This window comes from Ornithodoros turicata, chromosome 3 (genome assembly GCF_037126465.1).
Source record: "Ornithodoros turicata isolate Travis chromosome 3, ASM3712646v1, whole genome shotgun sequence".
NCBI classification, from domain to species: Eukaryota; Metazoa; Arthropoda; class Arachnida; order Ixodida; family Argasidae; genus Ornithodoros; species Ornithodoros turicata.
Window position 1 is genome coordinate 85,778,647 of NC_088203.1, and position 20,043 is coordinate 85,798,689.

A 20,043-nucleotide genomic window follows, 5' to 3' on the forward strand; every position below is an offset into this window, starting at 1 on the left:
GAGAGAAGTAACTCAACAAGGAAACGAAACCTGTATGAATGGTAGCGCATTTAAGTGTAGCAGAGGGACACACCCACATTGATGAGTCCGATTACTTATCAAATTCTGTGCAATGGTTCTACTGGTTCTATTAAGGGTACTGCAGCTTAAACTCAAGTAACGTTGTAGTGGATGAGGCAATTAAACAGAAGGACAAACACTGTGAGAGCACCCTCTTGATACCTTCATGCTTGCCTCATTTCCCCCCCATCTCACAATACAACACAAGTCTCACAATTCCCAGTTGCATGCTTCAATTGAATGATGTCACTCGAAGAAAATTAGAGGATGGCAATCAGAGGTTGTGGGTTCAAACCCCACTGCTGGTGCCTTTTCTTCGACTGCCATCATTCAACTGAACTCAATGATGTTTCACGGTCTTCTAGGACTCAAAACCTTGCAACACTGTAGCACAGCCACGGACAACATAAGCCGACCATAATAAGCCATGCATTCCTTGGTGTTTGCTTTGAAAAGCGCTGTTGCAAGATCAGAATTGTTTGATAAAAGGGAGAAGGGGCAGACTAACTGGTGCATAATGATGAAAGAACGAATAACCACGAGAGACACGGGACACCTGTTATTAAACCATTAATGTGTCTGAAAACTTTTTCCTGTTTGTCTGCACGTCCCATGTCCCTCGGTTATTTGTTCTTTCATCAGAACTGTTTAGTTTATCAAAATATTACAATGTTTGTCAACTGGTTGGCACTTTCGTTAGCAAATAACCCAATTGAGAAGAATAAAACAAAGCATGAAATGACATAACAATACCAATAGGACACTACTAATTAATGCAGCTTGCATAAGAAAAATTTCATGCTGTACATAGAAGCTCGGGACCTGAGACTCTGGAGCTTCCAATTCAGAAAATTGAAGGGGATTTAACAGAGCTCATTATCATTGTTCTATAAATAAGTAATAACTTGAAACGATGAACTGGAGCCTAATGAATAACTGTGAAATGTAGACAAATGGAAACCAACAAAGTGTTCACAGCCTGTGTCATGCAGACAGCATGGGCAATATGGATGCAGCGGATACAGTGCACAAGACAACGACATACTCAAATCTGCATAAGTAGAATTAAATGCAGACATCTGTAACTTGAACCCTTGTATTACAAAAAAGGAAAAGATACTTGGGCAGGGGCAGGTATGTTTTCTTGGATAAATCTGCTTTATCAGAAAAGGTGCAAGACTGCAATTCTGCTTATCAGATTAGCGATTGAGAAACGTTTGAACCCTAGTGATAGCGCACACAGTAGAATATATTTAGGGTTCCTCGTTTTCGCCGATTATATTTTCTAAGACATTACAAGGTAGGGTGAACATTGATGAAAAAAAGAAGCTATGGGCTAATGTTGTTGTTGTTGTATAGGCCATGATGTTATAGGCCAATTCAAACTTCACTGAAATTTGGATTTGCGCTCATCTTGGCTGCGTTTCGTAATCTCTAAAAAATTATAAGCGCTGCAAATGAGAAACCATACTGCATATATGTGTGTGCATGGAATATGCTGTGATGTTTAGTGCTGCTGTTGTCATACCACTGCGTGACAAAAATTTTTATGAATAATTGCAAATGTTGAAAATCCTCATGAAAACTTCACATAAAGAACTTAACCCAGTATGAACATTACCAGTATGACTCTATTGGGGAAAACCCATTTATAAACTCAATGAATAAATACATATTTCATATGACAAATAATTAAGAACCACATAGTACTGTCCACAAGCAAATAGTACTGCCCCCAGGACAACCCCACCCGAAAGCATCTGGCTGAAAGCAAGCATGGAGTACTACGAGGAAGCACAGTTAAGGCAAAGAGAGCAAGCAATGCAGCCAAAGGGAGTGAAACAGATACCATTTGGAGATCTGGATGGCGAGGGTCCGCCGTGTTGAAAGCTGCCCAGGAAGAGATTATTGGCGGGCCGAGGGTTCACGGGAGATCCCATTGGGGACCGGGAGGGGGACGCTGAGAGAGAAACAATGCTTGCCTACCACTCATTGCTAAGTAGGGTTAGCCCAGTGGTGGTGGAGAGGAAACAGAAAGGACATCGGGGGTATAGACAGGAGTGTTAGCACATGGAACACTTACATGCTAGAGCCTCTACTTACATCTCGATGTTTCCCATACACAGAGGAGGTGAATTTTCTCTTAGAGAGAGCTAAACTGTTGAAAATCAGATAAATGTCTATCCAAGGATTGATCCCGTGGACGTAGATTAAAATTTCTGATAAGACTGCCAGCGGGACCAGGGTGGAACGCACGGGGGCCCCCTCTGGCAGATAGCAGGGAGGGGCACACAGAGGTTGGATTATAATTACAGGTTCAATTATTATATTATAATTCATAATATGAAATGCATTGCCAATTGGAACTGAAGCAGCAAAAAAGAAACAACACACTAACAGAAGCTGTGCGACACAATTTTAACTGGTGTTTCCTTGTTTCCCTTCTCTTTCACTCTCTCTTCCTCTTTTATTATTACAGATATCACTCAAGTACTAGATTGTCTTACGGCCACCTGCTAGTGGATAGTTCAAAGGTGAGGTTGAGCGCAACTACATGAAAGTAAAACAAAAACTGTGTCCAATGGTTTATCAAGTATCACTGTTGCCTTCTTGCTGGCGTCGAAATGAAGTTTAACAAAGCAGTGACCAATTTCCAGATATCGTTAAAGGCTAGAAATACTCTAAACTGGTTCGACGTTGTACCTGGAACCATAGGCTGCATAACAGCAGGTGCACTCCTATGCATTTCGTCTCCTCTCCCGTTAATATGCAAAATAGAAATGACTGGAGTAGGCAGCGTCTGTCATGGCTTTGGAACAGCATTTTCTAAAATCTTACTACGTGTATGTTCTTATTACAGCGATCACAGAGTAAACAGACCAGAATACAGCATCTATGAAAATTTCTTATCAGTTCGTCTTTGACAGTTGCACATCTATCAGTTCTGATGTTCTGCCAGTGATGTCGGGGAAAATTCCGAGGTTAGGCTGCCTCACTGTAAACACTGGCAATATTGAATTTTCCCCGTAAGCTGGAGACGTTAGTTAGTAATGAAAAGGTTGTGATGTTATGAAGGAGGTATGTTATGTTAGGCTGGGTTCTGATCCTGGAAGATGCAACTGGCCCTGTACTTGACACTTTATACGTGTGGCATTATAAAGCATGTGCATTTGTGTATTCTAATAGCTCTAAAGAATAAGCAGAATGAAATGCATTATTCTCTTCAGAGTACTGGTTTGTTAACAAGGTCTTATCACCGAACTACGAACCTTTGTGCACCATATGTGCTTCAGGTGTTTCAAGTAGGTGCAGCTGAGGCTTGGGATTCATCTAAGCTAAAGCTAAACACTTAAACATACCGTAAATAAAGCTGTATGCTTCACATCTTCCTTCTTTAACTTGTTTACTGCCTCATTGAAATTACATTTATAATTTTATTTCACTGATAGATTAAAAGGTGGTTAAAAAAAGTTGCGAGAAAAGCAGCTCAACTAAGCGTGTCCTCCATGTAAAGTTTTTCATTAAACACAAGTTTTCAAACTGACTACTTATAAAAAATATCCACTGCAGTAGAACCTCTATATAGTGAACCTGCCTATAGTGAAGATATAGACGTAGTGAAGCGAACCTGCAGTGCCGTATGTTGAGACCCCAGACATGAACTACTAATATAGTGAAGATACTGATAAAATGAAGTTTTTCTATTGCTCCCACCAACTTCACTATAAAGAGGTTCTACAGGAAAGGATGTGCAACAGCACCCAGAATCTGGCTACAATGGTTAGGGATGTTCTTCACCTTCATACTACCGCAGGGATCGGAACCGTTACTTTTTTCGATTTGGTTCTGGTTCAGGTTCAGGCATATTGGTTCGGTTCGGGTTCAGCTCCGCAGCAGCGCAAAATATTGGTTCGAACCAGTTTAAAGCGACTCGAACCGGTTCAGGAAAGTGAATTTTGAGCAGGCTGCCATGAGTTAAAAGCAAGCACATCCTTACGATTCTCATTTAACACAAATATAATTTTGTTGTTGTTGCCAGCACAGCAGTGGTTCACCTCAACCCTGTGTTACAGATCCGCATTTCAGGTGCAACGTAACGGGAGTATACTGTCTGTGTTTACTCATCGCACACACCCTGTTACAACTTGCTCAGGGGCTGGCCATGATTTTCACAGCCCAAAATGAAAACTTGGGATTACTGGACGATAAAATTTGCGTACAAGGTGTTGGTGGTATTGGTGGTGATGACAGAAGGAAGCCTACAAGAGCCAAAAGGAAGACCTAACACAACTGAATGAACGCAATAGCTGCGAGGAGGAAATACATAGCGCGCTTGGGTTGTAGTTTTCCTTTCTTCAGTTTTGGTTTCGTATTTGTTTGGCAACGCGGCTCAATACGCTATGTAAATAGTACTTCCGATCACTCACAACGCACATTACGTCTGAACCGTTTCTCGAACTGGTAACCGCTCAAATTAATTTCGGTTCAGTTGCGGTTAAGGGAAAAATACGGGTTTTTAGCGGTTTTCAGTTCCGGTTTCTTTGCCTCCAGCTCGCCTTCTTTTTTTGCCATCTTTTTTCTCTGTCTATCAATGTTGCGAATTTGACGAGTTAGCCTGCATCCTTGCTCTATACACTGTTCTACTAGTGCTCTGCACACAGTTTACTGTTCTACGCAAATACTGCCATGCCTCAGAAGCACTAATAATTTCTTGCAAAAAAACGAGGGGAGAAGTAAGCAATTTCTCCTCGAGGGTTCTCCAAACAGACAGACATTATCCCACCACCAGGCTTACCGGCTACGCCGTTGAAAGTGTCCCCACCTGACTCGACCATGGGTGAAATGTCATCGTGCATGACGGGGATGTTGAGCTCCGACAGCTTCTTGGGCTCGTATGGGGCTCTTGTGCGTCCCGCAGCTTCAGACTTCCTGCAGGAATGGGCACATTGCGGCTCACAGGCGAATTCATGAACGAGCCTCGACTCGGAACTCGACTCGAGCTGCTCCTCCAGGGTGGTTTTGCACTTCATAGATCGACCTTGACTTATCACAAATTTCTCAAATCATTCCTCGAAAATCTCGAGGTAGCATCGGCACTACCTTGAGGGCGCTCCTCAACTCGAGTTTGGCTGGTGTCATGGCAGAAGACAGGTTGTTCGCTGCGTTCATCGAGCGTTTTGCGCCACGGTGGCCTTTCACTGGGTGCCGACGGCACTGCCACTGTGCGACGATGTTCAATAAGGGGCCATCAAACTGCCTTCGAGCTTTTTGATGACCACGAGTTCCTCATATGGTATACGGCACCGCTTCATTTTTCGTGCCATATGTGTGTTTTAGGCACAGGAATCAACATTTCCGAGGTGTCCCGAAAGACGGCTGGGGACGAGAGTACAGCTCTATTCGAGGATGGTTTCTAGAGGAGCGCCTTGGCAGAGGAATCCCAGAAACGGGTTCATGAAACGCATGTACTCTTCGAGTGGAGGAGCAGCACTTTCCTCCACTCGTTGGAGACGAGGCGGAGCGCGTCGAGTCGAGGCTTGTTCATGAATTCGGCCTTCAGCGTGACAATTAGGCGTGTTACACATGCCACTTACTGTTCGAGCAGACGCTCCGTCAGACTCTGTAAGACTTGAGCGCACTGCTGATGGTACTCGCAGAATGCCTCAGTAAGCGCTGCCAACTGAGAGATCTGCTCCACCTGAGGGATAAAGGCGTGTCACAGGAATGGGGTACAAAAAGCAGTAGTGTGCCCAAACTGCAAGGACCCTGCTTCACACACAGATACACAAAGAGAGAGACAGAGAGAACCATACTGATGAAAGCTCTAAAAATAAACGAACAGGAAAGGGACAGTACACGCACACACACACAACTTACTTTCAACAAAGCTTTATCAACCAAGCTAACATGCCTCTTTATACCTTCGTGGGAAAGCCTGCTCCTTCGTTGCATGTTGAAAGGGCACTTCGTGTGCGTGGTATCCCATTCCCATTTGTCCATTTTTAGTGCTTTTATCGATATGACATCGTATCAGCGGGCCCAGCAAGGTGTCTTATGTAAAAAAAAAAAGAACCAACAGATCCTTTTGCTTCAAGAATTTGATTCGAGGAAGCTCAAACCTCTTTCCCAGATTTGGTCTCAAAGTGCAAAAGTGGTAATGAGTGTCCTATCTCTCTGGAACTATTATGACAAAATGCCCAGGAAGCTCAAAACTCCAAAAATAGGGAAATTGGATTTATTTTTGTGGCCAGTGTCAGTCGTCGGCTGGCAGCGTGTACTGCAGTGGCAGGAAGAGAACGACGAAATCGCTGTCTATCCATAGATCCACCCTGCAGACTTGTGAGCGCAAGACTTAAAAAATCAGATAATCTGTTTCTACTTCATGTCAACTTCCAGTCACGTTGTTATTCTGCCTCCGTCAAAGACACAGATATGCATTTTCAAAATGGGTCAAATGAACACAGGTGCCTATGACCCCGTCTGATTTACAAATAGAATATAAATTAGAATGTGACATGTCTAACTAAAGAGAGGTAGCTACTACTTTAATTTGAAAACGTGTGACACAAAGGGATACATACTACAGTAGAGCCTTGTGCTCTAGGGTTATAGCCAATAAAACCCCTTTGTAACTACGTTTTTGAGAACATGTGGAGCCAAGGAGACACAGACAAAGCAAGAGATAGACAACACACAATGCTCCCTTTGTGCTCTCTTTGCTCCCTTTGTAACCCCCAATTGCATCATCGTTAATTCTGGTAAATCCCAGAAATCCCTGAAAAAGGAACTCGTCAAGGTGCAAATTCAGTCATGGTTTCACACAACTTTACCGTGTGTTACAATCCCTGACCTAAAACCCAAACCTGACAAAAAAAAAAAGAAAGAAAAAGTAACCAAAAAACTCAAGGGTCCAATCATACCATAACATCCCAGAGTTTGCTGCAAAATGACTATACGGAGTTTTCGTGCTTTTCTTTTCTCGTTTTGTGTAAACCCATCTGTCAGTTAATCAGTAAACACTTATTGAAAACTTCAAGTCAGGAAAACCTCCATTGGGGAAATTTGTAATTTGACATAAGGCGGCGGACTTTGCCGATTTACCGACGGGTAAGATGGGCTACTTACATCATTTTCCAGTAGATTAAACATGCCCAGAGACGCTAGGTTGAAGGACTCCTCAAACTTGTCTTCGGCAAGCTTGATCTCATCCTCCGTGACATGACCTCCTGCTTTTCAGTGCAGACGCCCGTTAAAATGGAGTAGCAAGCCATTACTTGAAAAGCTTATCACCTTTCATTTGCTTCCTCTTCTTACAGTCATAATCAAGGCGCCGGCCTTGCAACTTCTTCCTGTGGTGCTGTAAATCAGCGCAGGTGAGACAAGCCCATGCCATCCGCAAACCCAGGCGTAAAAGTCTAGTGCTATTCAGAGCTGAATGTCCACCAGGGGCAGGACAAGCGTGAAACTCCCCCGCTTCCAGGGCTAGAGTCTAAAAAATGTTACAACACTACCCCCGAAAAAGTTTCTCTTTCAGAGCTTTAAAAATCCTTTGGGGCTTGCTTTATTCGGGATCTGGTGTTTGGCGCCCCCTCTGCGGAAGGCCCCCGGGGCGGCGGCCCTTCTCGTACCCCCTCAGAACGGCTCTGGTGCTACTTGTTAATTGATAATTCAGGTGCGGGAGTACGCACCCCTTTTGGTCAATGTTGCTGGGTCCTACCAGGAAATTTCAGACTCTATCTCATTATTTATGAGAGCAGCAACTTGCCACTTAACAAGATGGGTCTCAGTATGAAGGACTGTTGTGATCTAAAATATCACATTGGTACCTGGATATTTTGTTGTGAGGGAATTTTAGTGTATGGCAAGTGTCAACTCTTCAGAAGCATTGAGGTCAAGATGAAACTTTCTTTTTTTATGCACCCATTGGAAAATTCCAGGGCAAGGCATGCAGTTACAAAGTCCTCTTTTGTGCAGACTCACCAGGACATCCTTGAGGTCCTTGGTCTGGAGTTGTGTGAGTGGCTCTAGAAAGTTCTGCTTGACGTTGTCCTCAAGTGCATACTTGATGTCTGCCAACTGCTTCAGTGACTCGCCTGACTCAATGAGGCTCTGACCTTAAAAGATACGTATTTATCATGCTGAGGAGCTGGCATGATGTGGTAAAAAAGCAGTTCCTAAAGGGTACCGGGTACCACAGGAAGGCGAGTCTAGTGTAGTACTCCTTACCAAAGTGGCTCTCTTCGCCGAGATCTGTTCCGTACTTGATCATCGTCTCTCCTAGCACTCCTTCTGGCTGAGGATAAGCATGTGTCTTTCCCGGTCCTCGGAGTTTGCTGCTTACCATCAGCTTTGCTCTGGATGCTATTGTAATTGTGAGATGGTTGAAAGAAGAGTCAGGGCAGATGAGAAACTCAAACACGAGAAAGGTTGAACATGGGCATCAAATGCTCACAGAAAACAACAGTCCGTTCAAGTCAGCCTGATCTAACTTCACGTAATTCAGCTATTTGCTGCTTGCACATATTTGTGCCTTTCTGATCATGAGGCTTATTCACCAGATGGATTGCATTTGTGCTCTGTTATCAGCATGGACACTCACCTGGATTTGGTTGCAAGTACTCTTTAGTTTTTACTATAAGCTCCTCGACGAGCTCATTTGTCAAGTCAATTTTCTGAAAAACAAGGTAGGAAGAACATACAGTTAAAAGTGAACGGGAACATTAATAAAAGTGCTTTATAAAGATTATGTGGACGTTGTGCCCTTGTAATGAACTGCAGTAATGGGCAGTATACTGACCCTTTCCATCTCCATGTAGTCGTCTGTAAACTTGGTGCCTTCGGCACCTCCGATCTTTTCACTGACATACTGTGAGGAAGGAAGTAAAAGGCCATCATTTAAACTCATCCCATTCATACATTAGTCACTGCAGAATGTAGTACAGCACTTCTCAAGGCCATGGTGACGAGTACGGTAGAACCTCTTTGCAGTGAAGATGCAGGTTTACCGCAGACCGCAGGTTTACTTCACTACATCCATGTCTTCACTTATGTGCAGGTTCACTGTACAGGGTGTTTGCTCTAAGGTGTCCAGAAATTGTATTTAAAGCGAGCAATAAAAGAGAAACGAGCGCTACTTTTCACCTACTTGACTAAGAAACAGGTGCTACTACCCCAACAACACCGGATATCCTCTGGATGTACGAATGATGTCCTAATGAGTTCGTACGTCTGACGGATGTCCCTCAGATATCCATAGGACGTACGAATCCGTTAGGACATTCTTCGTACATCCAAAGGACGTTCGGTGTTGTTGGGGTAGTGAAGCAGTACCTGTTTCTTACTCAAGTAGCAGAAAAGTACTACTTGCTTTTCTTTTATTGCTCGCTTTAAATATAATTTCTGGACACGTGAGAGCCCTGTATATAGGGCCTGACTTTCTTGGGTTAAATTCGATTCCTCCCGATTATTCCCTCCCAAATCAGTTTAGGACCAGTTCGGGTTAAACCCGATTTATCCTCAAATTCCAATCACATATCACGTACACTATATTCCAGCAATCTGCACGCATGTCAGATGTAAATATTATTGTAGTGTAACAATAAACCATTCGAAGCCATTTGATGTTATAACGTGTGGTGCATGTCACTATAAATCCCGAAGTACTATGCATGTTAGATCAATATATGCACCGTAACTGCGAGCTACTTGCTAGACAGAAAAAAAAAAAGAAAAAAAAATGATACCGCCTGAGTGTATCAATACCACCTGATTTCACCCTGAATTGCACATTCAACATTAGCACTCACTCAGCCCCAAATCCCGGAGAGGCTTTTAACCCGAAAGAGTCAGACACTGACTATACAGGGTGTTTGCTCTGTCCAGAAATTTTATTTAAAGCAAGTGATAAAAGAGAAACGAGCACTACTTTTCACCTACTTGAGTAAGAAACAGGTGCTACTAGTGAAGCAGTACCTGTTTCTTACTCAAGTAGCAGAAAAGTACCACTTGTTTTATCGCTCGCTTTAAATATAGTTTCTGGACACGTTAGAGCAAACACCCTGTATAGATGTTCTACCATACTGTGTATCTGTAGTCAACCTTTCCATATGACAGGAACCCTTCAGATGTGAGCAAAGGAAGTCCAGATGAGACAGAAAACCCTGTTGTGCCCGTGCTATAACTCAAAATCCCAACAAATTAAAAGGAAAGTTTGCTCCCTAGCACAATTGAAATAAACATGGCCTGCAGGATCCTCTGACTACGAACAGCCCTTCTGCGAGCCTGTTCGATGGCAATCGATGTATTCCCAGAGTTGCGCGTAGTCTGTTCTGAGAGCCGGCAGCGGGCCTGCCCCCGCGCGGAGGAGCAAGCAGGAGAGACTCATCAGCTCACACGACGTTTCTGTGACAGTTCGTCAGGGCGATCCCATATGGGTGCCCTGTCACACACCTCCTCCGTATGTATTCTCTGCAGCAAGACACGGGAAAAGGGTAACGGCAGGGGAAAGTTAAAGCTTGGAGAAACCAAATCACGTGCGCCCCATCTTGAAATATTAACCCCTTATTTGCGAGAGGGACCAATGTGGCCAATCCATGGGCAACAGGGGAGAGAGGGTAACTGGTGAGCTGCGCAGACGAATGACCTACTTGCATAGCGTATTCCGCGGCACGAGCGAACGCCCTTGTGTCGTCGAAATGACGTCGCACGTACGTCACTCCGCGCGGGAACTTCCTTGTAGATTTCGATGATTTATAACACCGATAATAATGTCGGTGAAAGGTAAAGTAGGGAGTCAGTAAATTAGGGAATGCAATACCAGTGGAAACAAAAGAAAAAGAAATCCAGGTATTGATGCTAGGAGAGTGAACCATCCCTTTAAGCTGCACGAAATGATACTTCTCCTGAGTGACAGAGTTGAAGTATGAGGCTAGAATCACTTCTTCACGCTTTCCACATTCTTTCTTGCATATTTCTCATTCTCTGGGATGTTTACATGAGGTGGGCAATATCACAAACATGTACGACATGGTAGTGAAGATGGTATATCACAGATGTCTAAAACATCAGGAGAAGCACCAACAGCAGGTGCTCTAAAAAAAACTATATATATCGCTTTCCTTTTTTTTTTTCTTTTGCCAGCTGTGGATGCCAAGGTAACAGTTCCTTGCATTAACTCTAATGTCAGCGAGCAGCTTGAACTAGTTATGATTGCACAAGGTTCATGTCCTGCTGCTCTTGTCGAATTTTGCAAACCTCAAAAGAGGTCTTCGGAGGTTGGTAATGTACCGTGTACGCTCTACCAAATAAAGGCATGATACATGCACATAAATCCCAACAGAACACGACATTCACTAATACAGACAGTGTGGGTATATCTTACAATTATAGAACAATATACTGGTAAAAACAGCACGTACCTGATTGGCCTTATTGATCTGCTTCTTGAGTCCAGCAAATGCCATGGCTGTCAATCGCCTTCCTCCCAGCTAAAGATCGGTAGGCATGCTATGCTGCAAGCCAAAAGAAACAACAAGAAATAAGAATCAAGTGACCCCAAAGGTTGATTCATACTTTTACGTGTGCAATAATGCGTATCAACAGTTTATAGTCACCAGGGTGGCGGCTTCGAATAAAAAAAAATCTTTCGGCTTCAAATATCAAAACAAAATCAGGTTAATCATTCGCAAATTGACTGTCCCACTTCGCTTTACCACATTTGTTCTTTCTTTCTCATCTCATAAAATGGCCAACTCCGACACCATCGAGACTTGTAAAGTGGCATTTCCTCCACAAGACACCAAAGCTTAGCAGAGAAAGCACCCTTTACAGTGACGGACCGGCGAGAGCTAGCAGTTCGCAAGATACATATCCTCCTCCTTGCTCTCTACCTTCCTCTATCTCTCATACATTCTCTCCCTCAATGTTGCCAACGCTGTCTTGATTACATTAGACCTATTCGATGTAACGTGCCACGGCAGCCACGGCCCAAATAAGAGTCCGCGAATTACAACAATGCTTTAGCGAGCCGCCATCAGCCCCATGGAGAGCCACAAGTAACCACAGCTTTCCACGTTTGTAGCAGACGACATTGCGACTTTACAAATCCACGTAACGAATAAGAGAAATCGGACATCAAGCGGACCTTCTTTGGGAGGCGTTGGCACTGATCAATACATATAACGTCACCTCCGCTTCCGAAGATATTACGTAAGCATTATGTACGCAGCATTACGTCCATAACCATATTGACCTCTCGCTCCAAAACCATGACTACGGACGACAATCAGAACGCACACGAACAAGGTCCTAGAGGTTTACTTTACAGACGACCAAGTTAAGCAGAACGAGATCATTAAGTCTTGCGCATCGATAAACAGTGCGCCAGCGATCTAGTACGGGTTGCCGATGGTGGTATGTACATCCGATGATACCTTATCGCTACTTACGAATAGAAGTTCAACCTCTGCGGCAGATATCTCTGCGGCGTCGTATACTCCTTCCGTCGTCCGTTGTCTAATTGATCTGAAAGTGCTTCGGCAAATTTACCCACGAATCGATCGGACTGCGCATCGCAATGAAGGAAATGTTGACAGTTCCAAAAGCAACCTGTGTGCTCTTCGTCGGCCTTGCAGACACGGGCTATCCAGAGCAAGGACGATTTGGGAGCGGCTTAAAGGTCAGCTATGCCGATATCCCAAATAGTCGAAACGGTTGTGATATTCTGAAAGCCCACATCCAGCTCTCCCCAAAATACACCTTCATTCTCTCAGTTCGGTACAGTACCATGTCAAAAAAATAGGTAATTCATTCCGAAACACACATGGGCGCAGCCATTTTTATGACGTAAATGCGCCCGAACGGGCATTGTGACGTGTACGCGCCTTCGTACTTGTCAGTGGATTTCAGCTACGGCTTCTCGCGGCTTCACGTATCTGTGCTTGAAGATGGCGGACAGCCGGGTTCCACCGTTCCGCGATAAGTAAACAGTGCAGCAGCTGCGAACTCATTCGCGAACCAACCTCTGTGCGATGTTGTGACTGGAATTCGTCGTTTGTGTTTTGTGAGCACGTACAATTTGTATCAAGTCGCGTCTGCGTTAGCCCCTTTACAGCACTTGCCCATTGTAGAGGCTGACGTTTCGACAGCCGTGTCAGCAAGAAAGTGCCGACAGCGTTTTATTACTGCAGGAAAATTTTGCTATGTATTTGAGAAACCGCATACTGCTATGGGACAAGTTTTACGTACGATTTATCAATGTGCAACAGCGTCGACGATGGTATGTAACGACGAAAGACGTAAAACGAAATACAAATCACATTTTAAACTTTTTGTGAGATTCTGTGTATTTTCCAGAAGCTTTCTTTGAATCACGCACTCCCATGTCACGCTGCGTTGTGTGGTACGCTACAAGCTACTGCATTTTATGTCTAACATCTGGATATTGTTTGTAATGAACACCGTCGCACAAAAACATGCACACGGAACCTCCAGTAGCCATGTCGTTGCACACTATGCAGACGCAAAAGAAGTACCAGAGCACATATTGCCACTTAGAAATGTGGTGTCTGAAGAGTTAGGGCATAGCATAGATCCTAGAAATCAGGTGCACCGTATCCTTCTGTAGAGTGCTCTTTCAATTCACAACTCAGCCCATGGGGTGTAAAAGTATTAAAGGCAGTTATGTGACTTGTCGTCGTGGGTGACATCACTGGCCAGCCTCGGGATTAATTCCGTGCTCAGGAATTATTGTACAAAGCACTTTGTATGTAGGACGTGATAAGCAATATGTAAGTTGCAACCTTGTCTGCAGCATTCTCGATTGCCTCTTACCTTTACAGTTCGAGACACGTTATCAAACCATTTGCAAAGGGCACTCTTACAGGGGCCGTGTAACTTGAGTTTTTAGTATAAAATTTATAAAAATATAAGTATACAATATGTAATATGAAATTTATATAAAATCAAAAATAACATTTATAGAAAGAATTTATAAAAAATAAATAAAAAGGCTTCATGGAAGCAATCCGTTAGCATACCCATTGCACATGAAGCACAATTATATATGCTTGGACATCATCTAATTAATCTTCTGAACCATATGTGTGGCTGCATACAAAATGTTTTATGCGCATCCTCTACCTTCCTATTCCTACATGTGCACACGAATAACAGTGCATATATGTGAAGTGGCAAAAAGCAACGCTAGACTCTACCATCATTGTGCCCCTTTAACTTTTCCACATTTATGTCTGGTGAACAGGGAATATCTCACTAGAAAAGAAGACATTTGTGCATTGTTTGGCAAGCAAATAAATATATTTATTTACATTTTCCATAAATCAACAATGTTGTGACCTGGTGCAAATATTAATGTCAACAAGTAAAGTACTTACAAATTATTCCAATGTGCTCAAATGCAGATATGACAATTCTGTTTTTGTACCTCAGCACAGTACAGTTTCAAAATTAACAAACTGCACAGCATCAGCAATCTTAAAGTATCTGAAGAGGGGAATCACATAAAGCTCCAATAATAGACTGTGCAAACAAAGCTAAAAAAAAAACAAAGTACTTAAGAAAAATCTGATTAATCGGTTGCCGTTGTGATATGTACTACTATGCACAATTCATGAATGGAACATGTTACCTCATTGCATTGCCTCCATGTGAGCACTAGAACAGGCAGCTTTTTAGGTCGCTCTTTCCGTGTTTTTCTATTGTCTTTTTTTGTTTTCTGTTTTTGCATTAGCAAGCATGGCCATAGTGAATCACAAGCAACCAAGGACAGGATGAGACATCTACAATGCGACTGCTAGCTCTAAACTGATATATTTATTAGCAGACTCTGGAATATACACACATACGCTGCTAAGAAAATGACAATTTAACCAATAGAATAACAGACAAGAAAAAGGTTATATATCTTCCCCTCTCCTCATTCTATTTCACAGGCAGCCCTAGTATCATTCTGAGTGTGTCCGTGCGTTCCCTTTGAGATAACGTATCTCTGACAGAAGCAAATCCAACAGTGGACTGCTTACGGATGCAACTATCTTTGATTTCTCTAACCACTTGTTATTTAACCGCTGCCTTGAGCTGTGTGTTCTGGAAATTTAGGCAGCATCCAGAGTCCCTGCAATGTGTTGCCATGTTTCTCGAGGGCCTGTGTTTCACTATGGCTCTCAGATACAAACTACCCCATTTCAACACAGTAGAAAACTCAGATTTGTAAATAGCATCTGTTGATTGCACTGTACATACCCCCCACATAAAGGATCATAGTGGATACTACATCTTGTGCGATAATGTCAGGAACACAAAAAATATAGATTTTAAACCACTCTTGCGTCATAGTAGTAGTATTTGTGTGAAGCTGCGCAATTCCTGTCCTGCAAATAATTTAAACCATATGTTTCATCTGCCAGTGTGATGATCCCCTGAAAAGCAATTCACACTTGGCGGGAACTACCGGTTCTGAAACCTATCCCTGACATGTGTAGCCATCAGGGAGGAAACCCAAGGGCTGCGGTGGAAAAGACAAACACACACGGGCTATGTTCTCTCTGTGTATCAGCTGCTCTGGCTAGGTTTCTATTCACGCCTGTATCAGTAATGCATGAAGACCACTGCTAAGTTGTGTTGAGAAACACCACTTTATGTTTGCCATGTCTAAATGAAACGTACCTGACCTGATCCAAATTAACCGTTCTGAGTCTGGAACACACAAAGAAAAAAACGCAACACACGCCACAACATTAACAGATAGCAAATGAGCTGTAGCGAGCTCCACTTTGGGACAAAGTCAACAAGTAATTCACCAAAAGTCAATGAGCGCCTGAAATGTAACATCGCCGGTGGCGTAGCCCGACCTCAAAGGTAGGGGGGGGCTTGATACGAAAACTCCCCCCCCCCCCCCCGCTGATCCTGTGTCGACAACACACACATACTTGTGCACACTTCAAACTGAGGATTAAAAAAGGGAACGAAAATAGTTGATTTAGATGTTCACAGTACGATTACATGTATAGGCTGTCATGACCAATGAAGTGGTGTCACGAGATTGGAAGTATTTTGAAAAGCTCATACTTTGAAAACCATTCAAGAATGCTTCTTAGATAGACGCCATGAACTGCAAGAACTTTCGCGATAGTCACACTGGTCCCCCCCCATATATTATGTTCTCGGATTTGCACGATTTGTGTGGGTCGGTCCGTGGCAGGTAGGGGGGGCTCGAGACCCCCTAGCCCCCTCGTGGCTACACCACTGAACATCTCTGACTGCTAGCAGGATGGCCCACGTTCAATTCCTGGTGCTAGCACTGACTGGCTTTTTCATGAATTATTTGTTGGAAGTTTCGATGTGCTTGAGAACCATTCGTCAACCATTGTATCCTCATGAGGTGATGAGGGTTTGTCATCCCAAAGAGACTCCCTTTCTGGCATGTGTCCTTATGGATGCTCATCACTGCAGAAAAAAAGAAAGAAAGAAAGGAAAAGCATTTAATGACAAGAAATGGATAGTCGCATTTACTGCATAATGATTATGCACAACAGAAAGAATACTTTTGCACAGAAGGCTGTACTTCTTGATGTCTAACATCAAGTTACAAAATTCCAGAATATATGACATGTTGTAAGGTAGAGAATAAGTAGAGTTATTGAGTTGTCGAGTTGAGTTGAGGGGGCAGTCGTACCCCCTTTTTATTTTATTATATATGATTATATAATTATCTTTATGTCTGTACCACCCCTCGCTCTCTACATTACAACATGTTTTATGTATTCTGGGATTTTGTAACTTCATGTCAGACATTGACAAGAGCAGCCTTGTGCACGAAAGTCTCGTCTCATTAAAATTTAGATGCTCTCAACAGTCTTCTTTCTGTTGTGAATCTCTATCGCAGCATACCTGCACATTGCTGTTCTACGTACTGTGACTTTGCAGTAAGAGTATGGACTTTGGGTAAAAAGACTACACAGCACTGCTCAGGTATTTTTGCCTATCGAACAGTATGTATGTATTCAGTATGCACACAGTATTTGTGCACCGGACCCACTAAAAATGTAGTGAATGTGGCATTGCCCACGGTAATGCACCAAGTTGAACATAATTATTGTAGAATCCAGGTATTTTAGCTTACATGTCAAGCCAGTACCACACCAGTATCCAGTGTGAAGTTGTGACAAATAAATAGCTTCCATTTTTCTTAGCTCTCAGAAAACAGACAGTGAATTAATAAGAGTAGACAATGTTAACATGAATTCTGGGCTATTCTTCAGTTGAAGATTCACAGATAGTAAAGGCACCTTCCTCAATGGACGTTCATGACACTGAAAATTCTAAAATGTTATCAGAGGCGACATCAGCTTCGGTGTGTCAAAGGATTGTATGTCCAACAGTAATCCAACTAACAGTAACAAAAATGTGCAAAAGACAAATTAACTGAACTAATGTAACGTACCTTCTATATCAGACAGTAAAGCTTGTAACACCCCATCCACAGGAACCAGTGTCCAGACACAAAAGTGCTTGAACTGGGAGATAGCAGCTAATCGGAATGGCGATCTTTGTTTTCCACCCTGGAAGCACAGGTTGTAACTTTGAGGGCAGATTTAAAAGTGGTGTCAAAATGTCTGCATGCGAGTGCACATGAAAAGTTGAACATAGATGAATACTCAAATTATAACATCACATTGTCATACCTGTTGGTGGAGGTGGACTGCAACTAACGTGTCAGCAATTTCTTCATGACCAGATGCAAGCCAGATCATGCTTCATTTCCGCCTTCAGCGTGCACCTGTGATAATTCAGAAGTTAGATTATCAATAGTACTATTGTGTTGTTAATCGTGGTTATATCAGAGTAAGCGCAGTAGGACAGCTGCACAATCGATTCATTACGCTTGCTATTTCTTATATATGAACCTCGACTTACCATTTTTTGCTCTCGTTTTTTGCCTTGATCCTCCGTGGCACGTTCAAAATGTTATGCGTCGGGCACCTCAGATTTTCATCAGACGATTTCGTGCCGAGATTCCAAATTGCCTCTGGAGTCGCGCGTAACCTATGATAACATTCGTGGACGAAATCCTTGCAGTGGAAATTAGCAGGCACCACTGTCAGCCAAGAGCTTCGCACTGCTTGGTCTTTTGGCAGCTTATAATAGGTAACACTTGAATGCACCGATGAATTGTTCTAACAGCGTAGCACTCTCGCATCTTCGACAACTTCGCCGTGGCATATTTACGATTCATATCGCTCCAGCCCATAAAAGGCAAGGTCAGAACAAGGAAGTGCACTTTCCCAACGACGCTGTGCCAAAAAAAAAACATTCACATGCTTTGTTTCCGGCTTAGCAACAACATAACAGCTGTTCGCTTATGTACGATCCACAGAGGAGGAAACGAAAGAAGCCAAGCAGCCAAGCCAAGAGTCCATGCCAAGCCAAAGACAGATAAACCGAGAGCAGTGACGTCGGTGCGCCCGTGCGCAGGGTTTGCCGACGGTCTGACGACCGGGCGTGGGAACTAAAAAAACTGTTTTCTAAAAAACTACGAACAGTTGGAGCAAGATATTTCGCACACATATTCAGTGTTCGGTAATGAACACACAGCGCGAGTATCGCTCAGTTCTGCGGCAATTCAAAATCGGCATATCTGACCTTTAAAAATAAGCGAGCAGAATAGACCGCAGGACGGGGCTTCACTCATGGAACATGTTCGTAACTGCTCCGCTGCAGAGGCGAAATTCCCATAGCTTCATTCTTGTATTTCTTTTACGTTCTTTCTACTACTGCGTAGCGGTCTGATGACACAACATGTCGAAACATCAATGACTAAGGATTTCCCTTGTACATCCGTGTATGCTCGTCCCATAAGCTTTGGACTGATTTTTCCTAATACTTGTACTGGGTCCTTCCCCCCTTTTTCCTTTCTCTCTATCTTTCGTGGAAGAGCGTGTTGCTTGAAATTCCACATGGTAAATTCCAGGCGCACAGGAACAGCGCTCAAACTCTGTCCGTGTCTGTGTGTCTGCCATAAACAAGGTTTGCCCACATACCAAGAGGCACAAGCCATCCTGCGTCCTTGTATGAATAAGCGAGTCGATAAATTGTAATTATTATTATTATCGGTTATTAAACCCTGAGCACACCTACCTAGAAGCCATCCCTTTCCTATATCAGCAAAGGTGGTGCGTGTGCGCGGGGGAGGGGACGTACGTTACAAGTAGCTGACGATTGCAGTGTTGCCAGATCTACTGGATTTCAAGTCGGACTACTGAAATACTGAGAAAAGGTCAATAATGCGCTTAAATCTACAATTTTTTTTGCCCGTAACGTGGTTTTACTTAGCGAATTCCAATTCACGTTTGCTGATCGTAGGCCGCGTACGACTGGGAAAATCATGTCATCCGCGCTCGAGCACTATTTGCGTGCTACACAAATCCGCTAAAATAACTACTTTTGACACAGCGAAGGGTCTACGTGTTATGTGGCAGCTGCATGGCAGTCACCTTAAAAAAGCGAGCGGCTGCCCCGTAAAACAATTTATAGCAAATCCACAGCAGAAGTATGCATATATAGTCCACGGGACACCCGGTAACACCGCAAACATGAAGACAATTACCGACGAGCTTATGTTCCACGCGTTACGAAGTTTCGTTTAAGCGTTCTCTGCTTGCCGCATTCAAGCGCGTGCGTGGGACTGATATTTCCAGCGGTCAAACTCACGTGATGAAAACGAAACAGCGACACAAGCTTTCGACAGAAACTATCACTGCACTGTTGCACATCAAGTGACTGATCGGAGACAAGAACTGACTATAACTTCACTGTGAATGCTGACTTAGAAACTACGTACCAGCGAATATGTAGAGCGCGTGAGCGAATGACGGTGTCGAAGCACGGCTTTACTGTGTACACCGAGGGGGGGGGGGGATATATATTTATTGAATGTGTACACCGAATAACAAGTATGCTTTGCAC

At 43.4% G+C, this 20,043-nt stretch overlaps 1 protein-coding gene across 2 annotated transcripts in view; it reads right to left on the bottom strand.

Annotated features, from left to right (window-relative positions):
* Nucleotides 1-20,043, bottom strand: part of LOC135388751 (endophilin-A-like) — a 32,643-nt gene that overhangs the window by 3,707 nt on the left and 8,893 nt on the right. Inside the window, exons 2-11 of one of the 2 annotated variants that reach the window (XM_064618517.1) lie at nucleotides 11,478-11,570; nucleotides 8,858-8,926; nucleotides 8,660-8,732; nucleotides 8,287-8,421; nucleotides 8,041-8,174; nucleotides 7,351-7,417; nucleotides 7,186-7,286; nucleotides 5,655-5,758; nucleotides 4,856-4,989; nucleotides 1,910-2,020 (exon numbers count right to left, since the gene is read on the bottom strand). In XM_064618517.1, coding sequence (XP_064474587.1) covers nucleotides 1,910-2,020; nucleotides 4,856-4,989; nucleotides 5,655-5,758; nucleotides 7,186-7,286; nucleotides 7,351-7,417; nucleotides 8,041-8,174; nucleotides 8,287-8,421; nucleotides 8,660-8,732; nucleotides 8,858-8,926; nucleotides 11,478-11,522 — 973 coding nt within the window. In that variant the 5' untranslated portion in view covers nucleotides 11,523-11,570. Of the gene's footprint in view, nucleotides 1-1,909; nucleotides 2,021-4,855; nucleotides 4,990-5,654; nucleotides 5,759-7,185; nucleotides 7,290-7,350; nucleotides 7,418-8,040; nucleotides 8,175-8,286; nucleotides 8,422-8,659; nucleotides 8,733-8,857; nucleotides 8,927-11,477; nucleotides 11,571-20,043 lie in introns of both variants that reach the window. The other variant, XM_064618516.1, reaches the window with a different exon arrangement.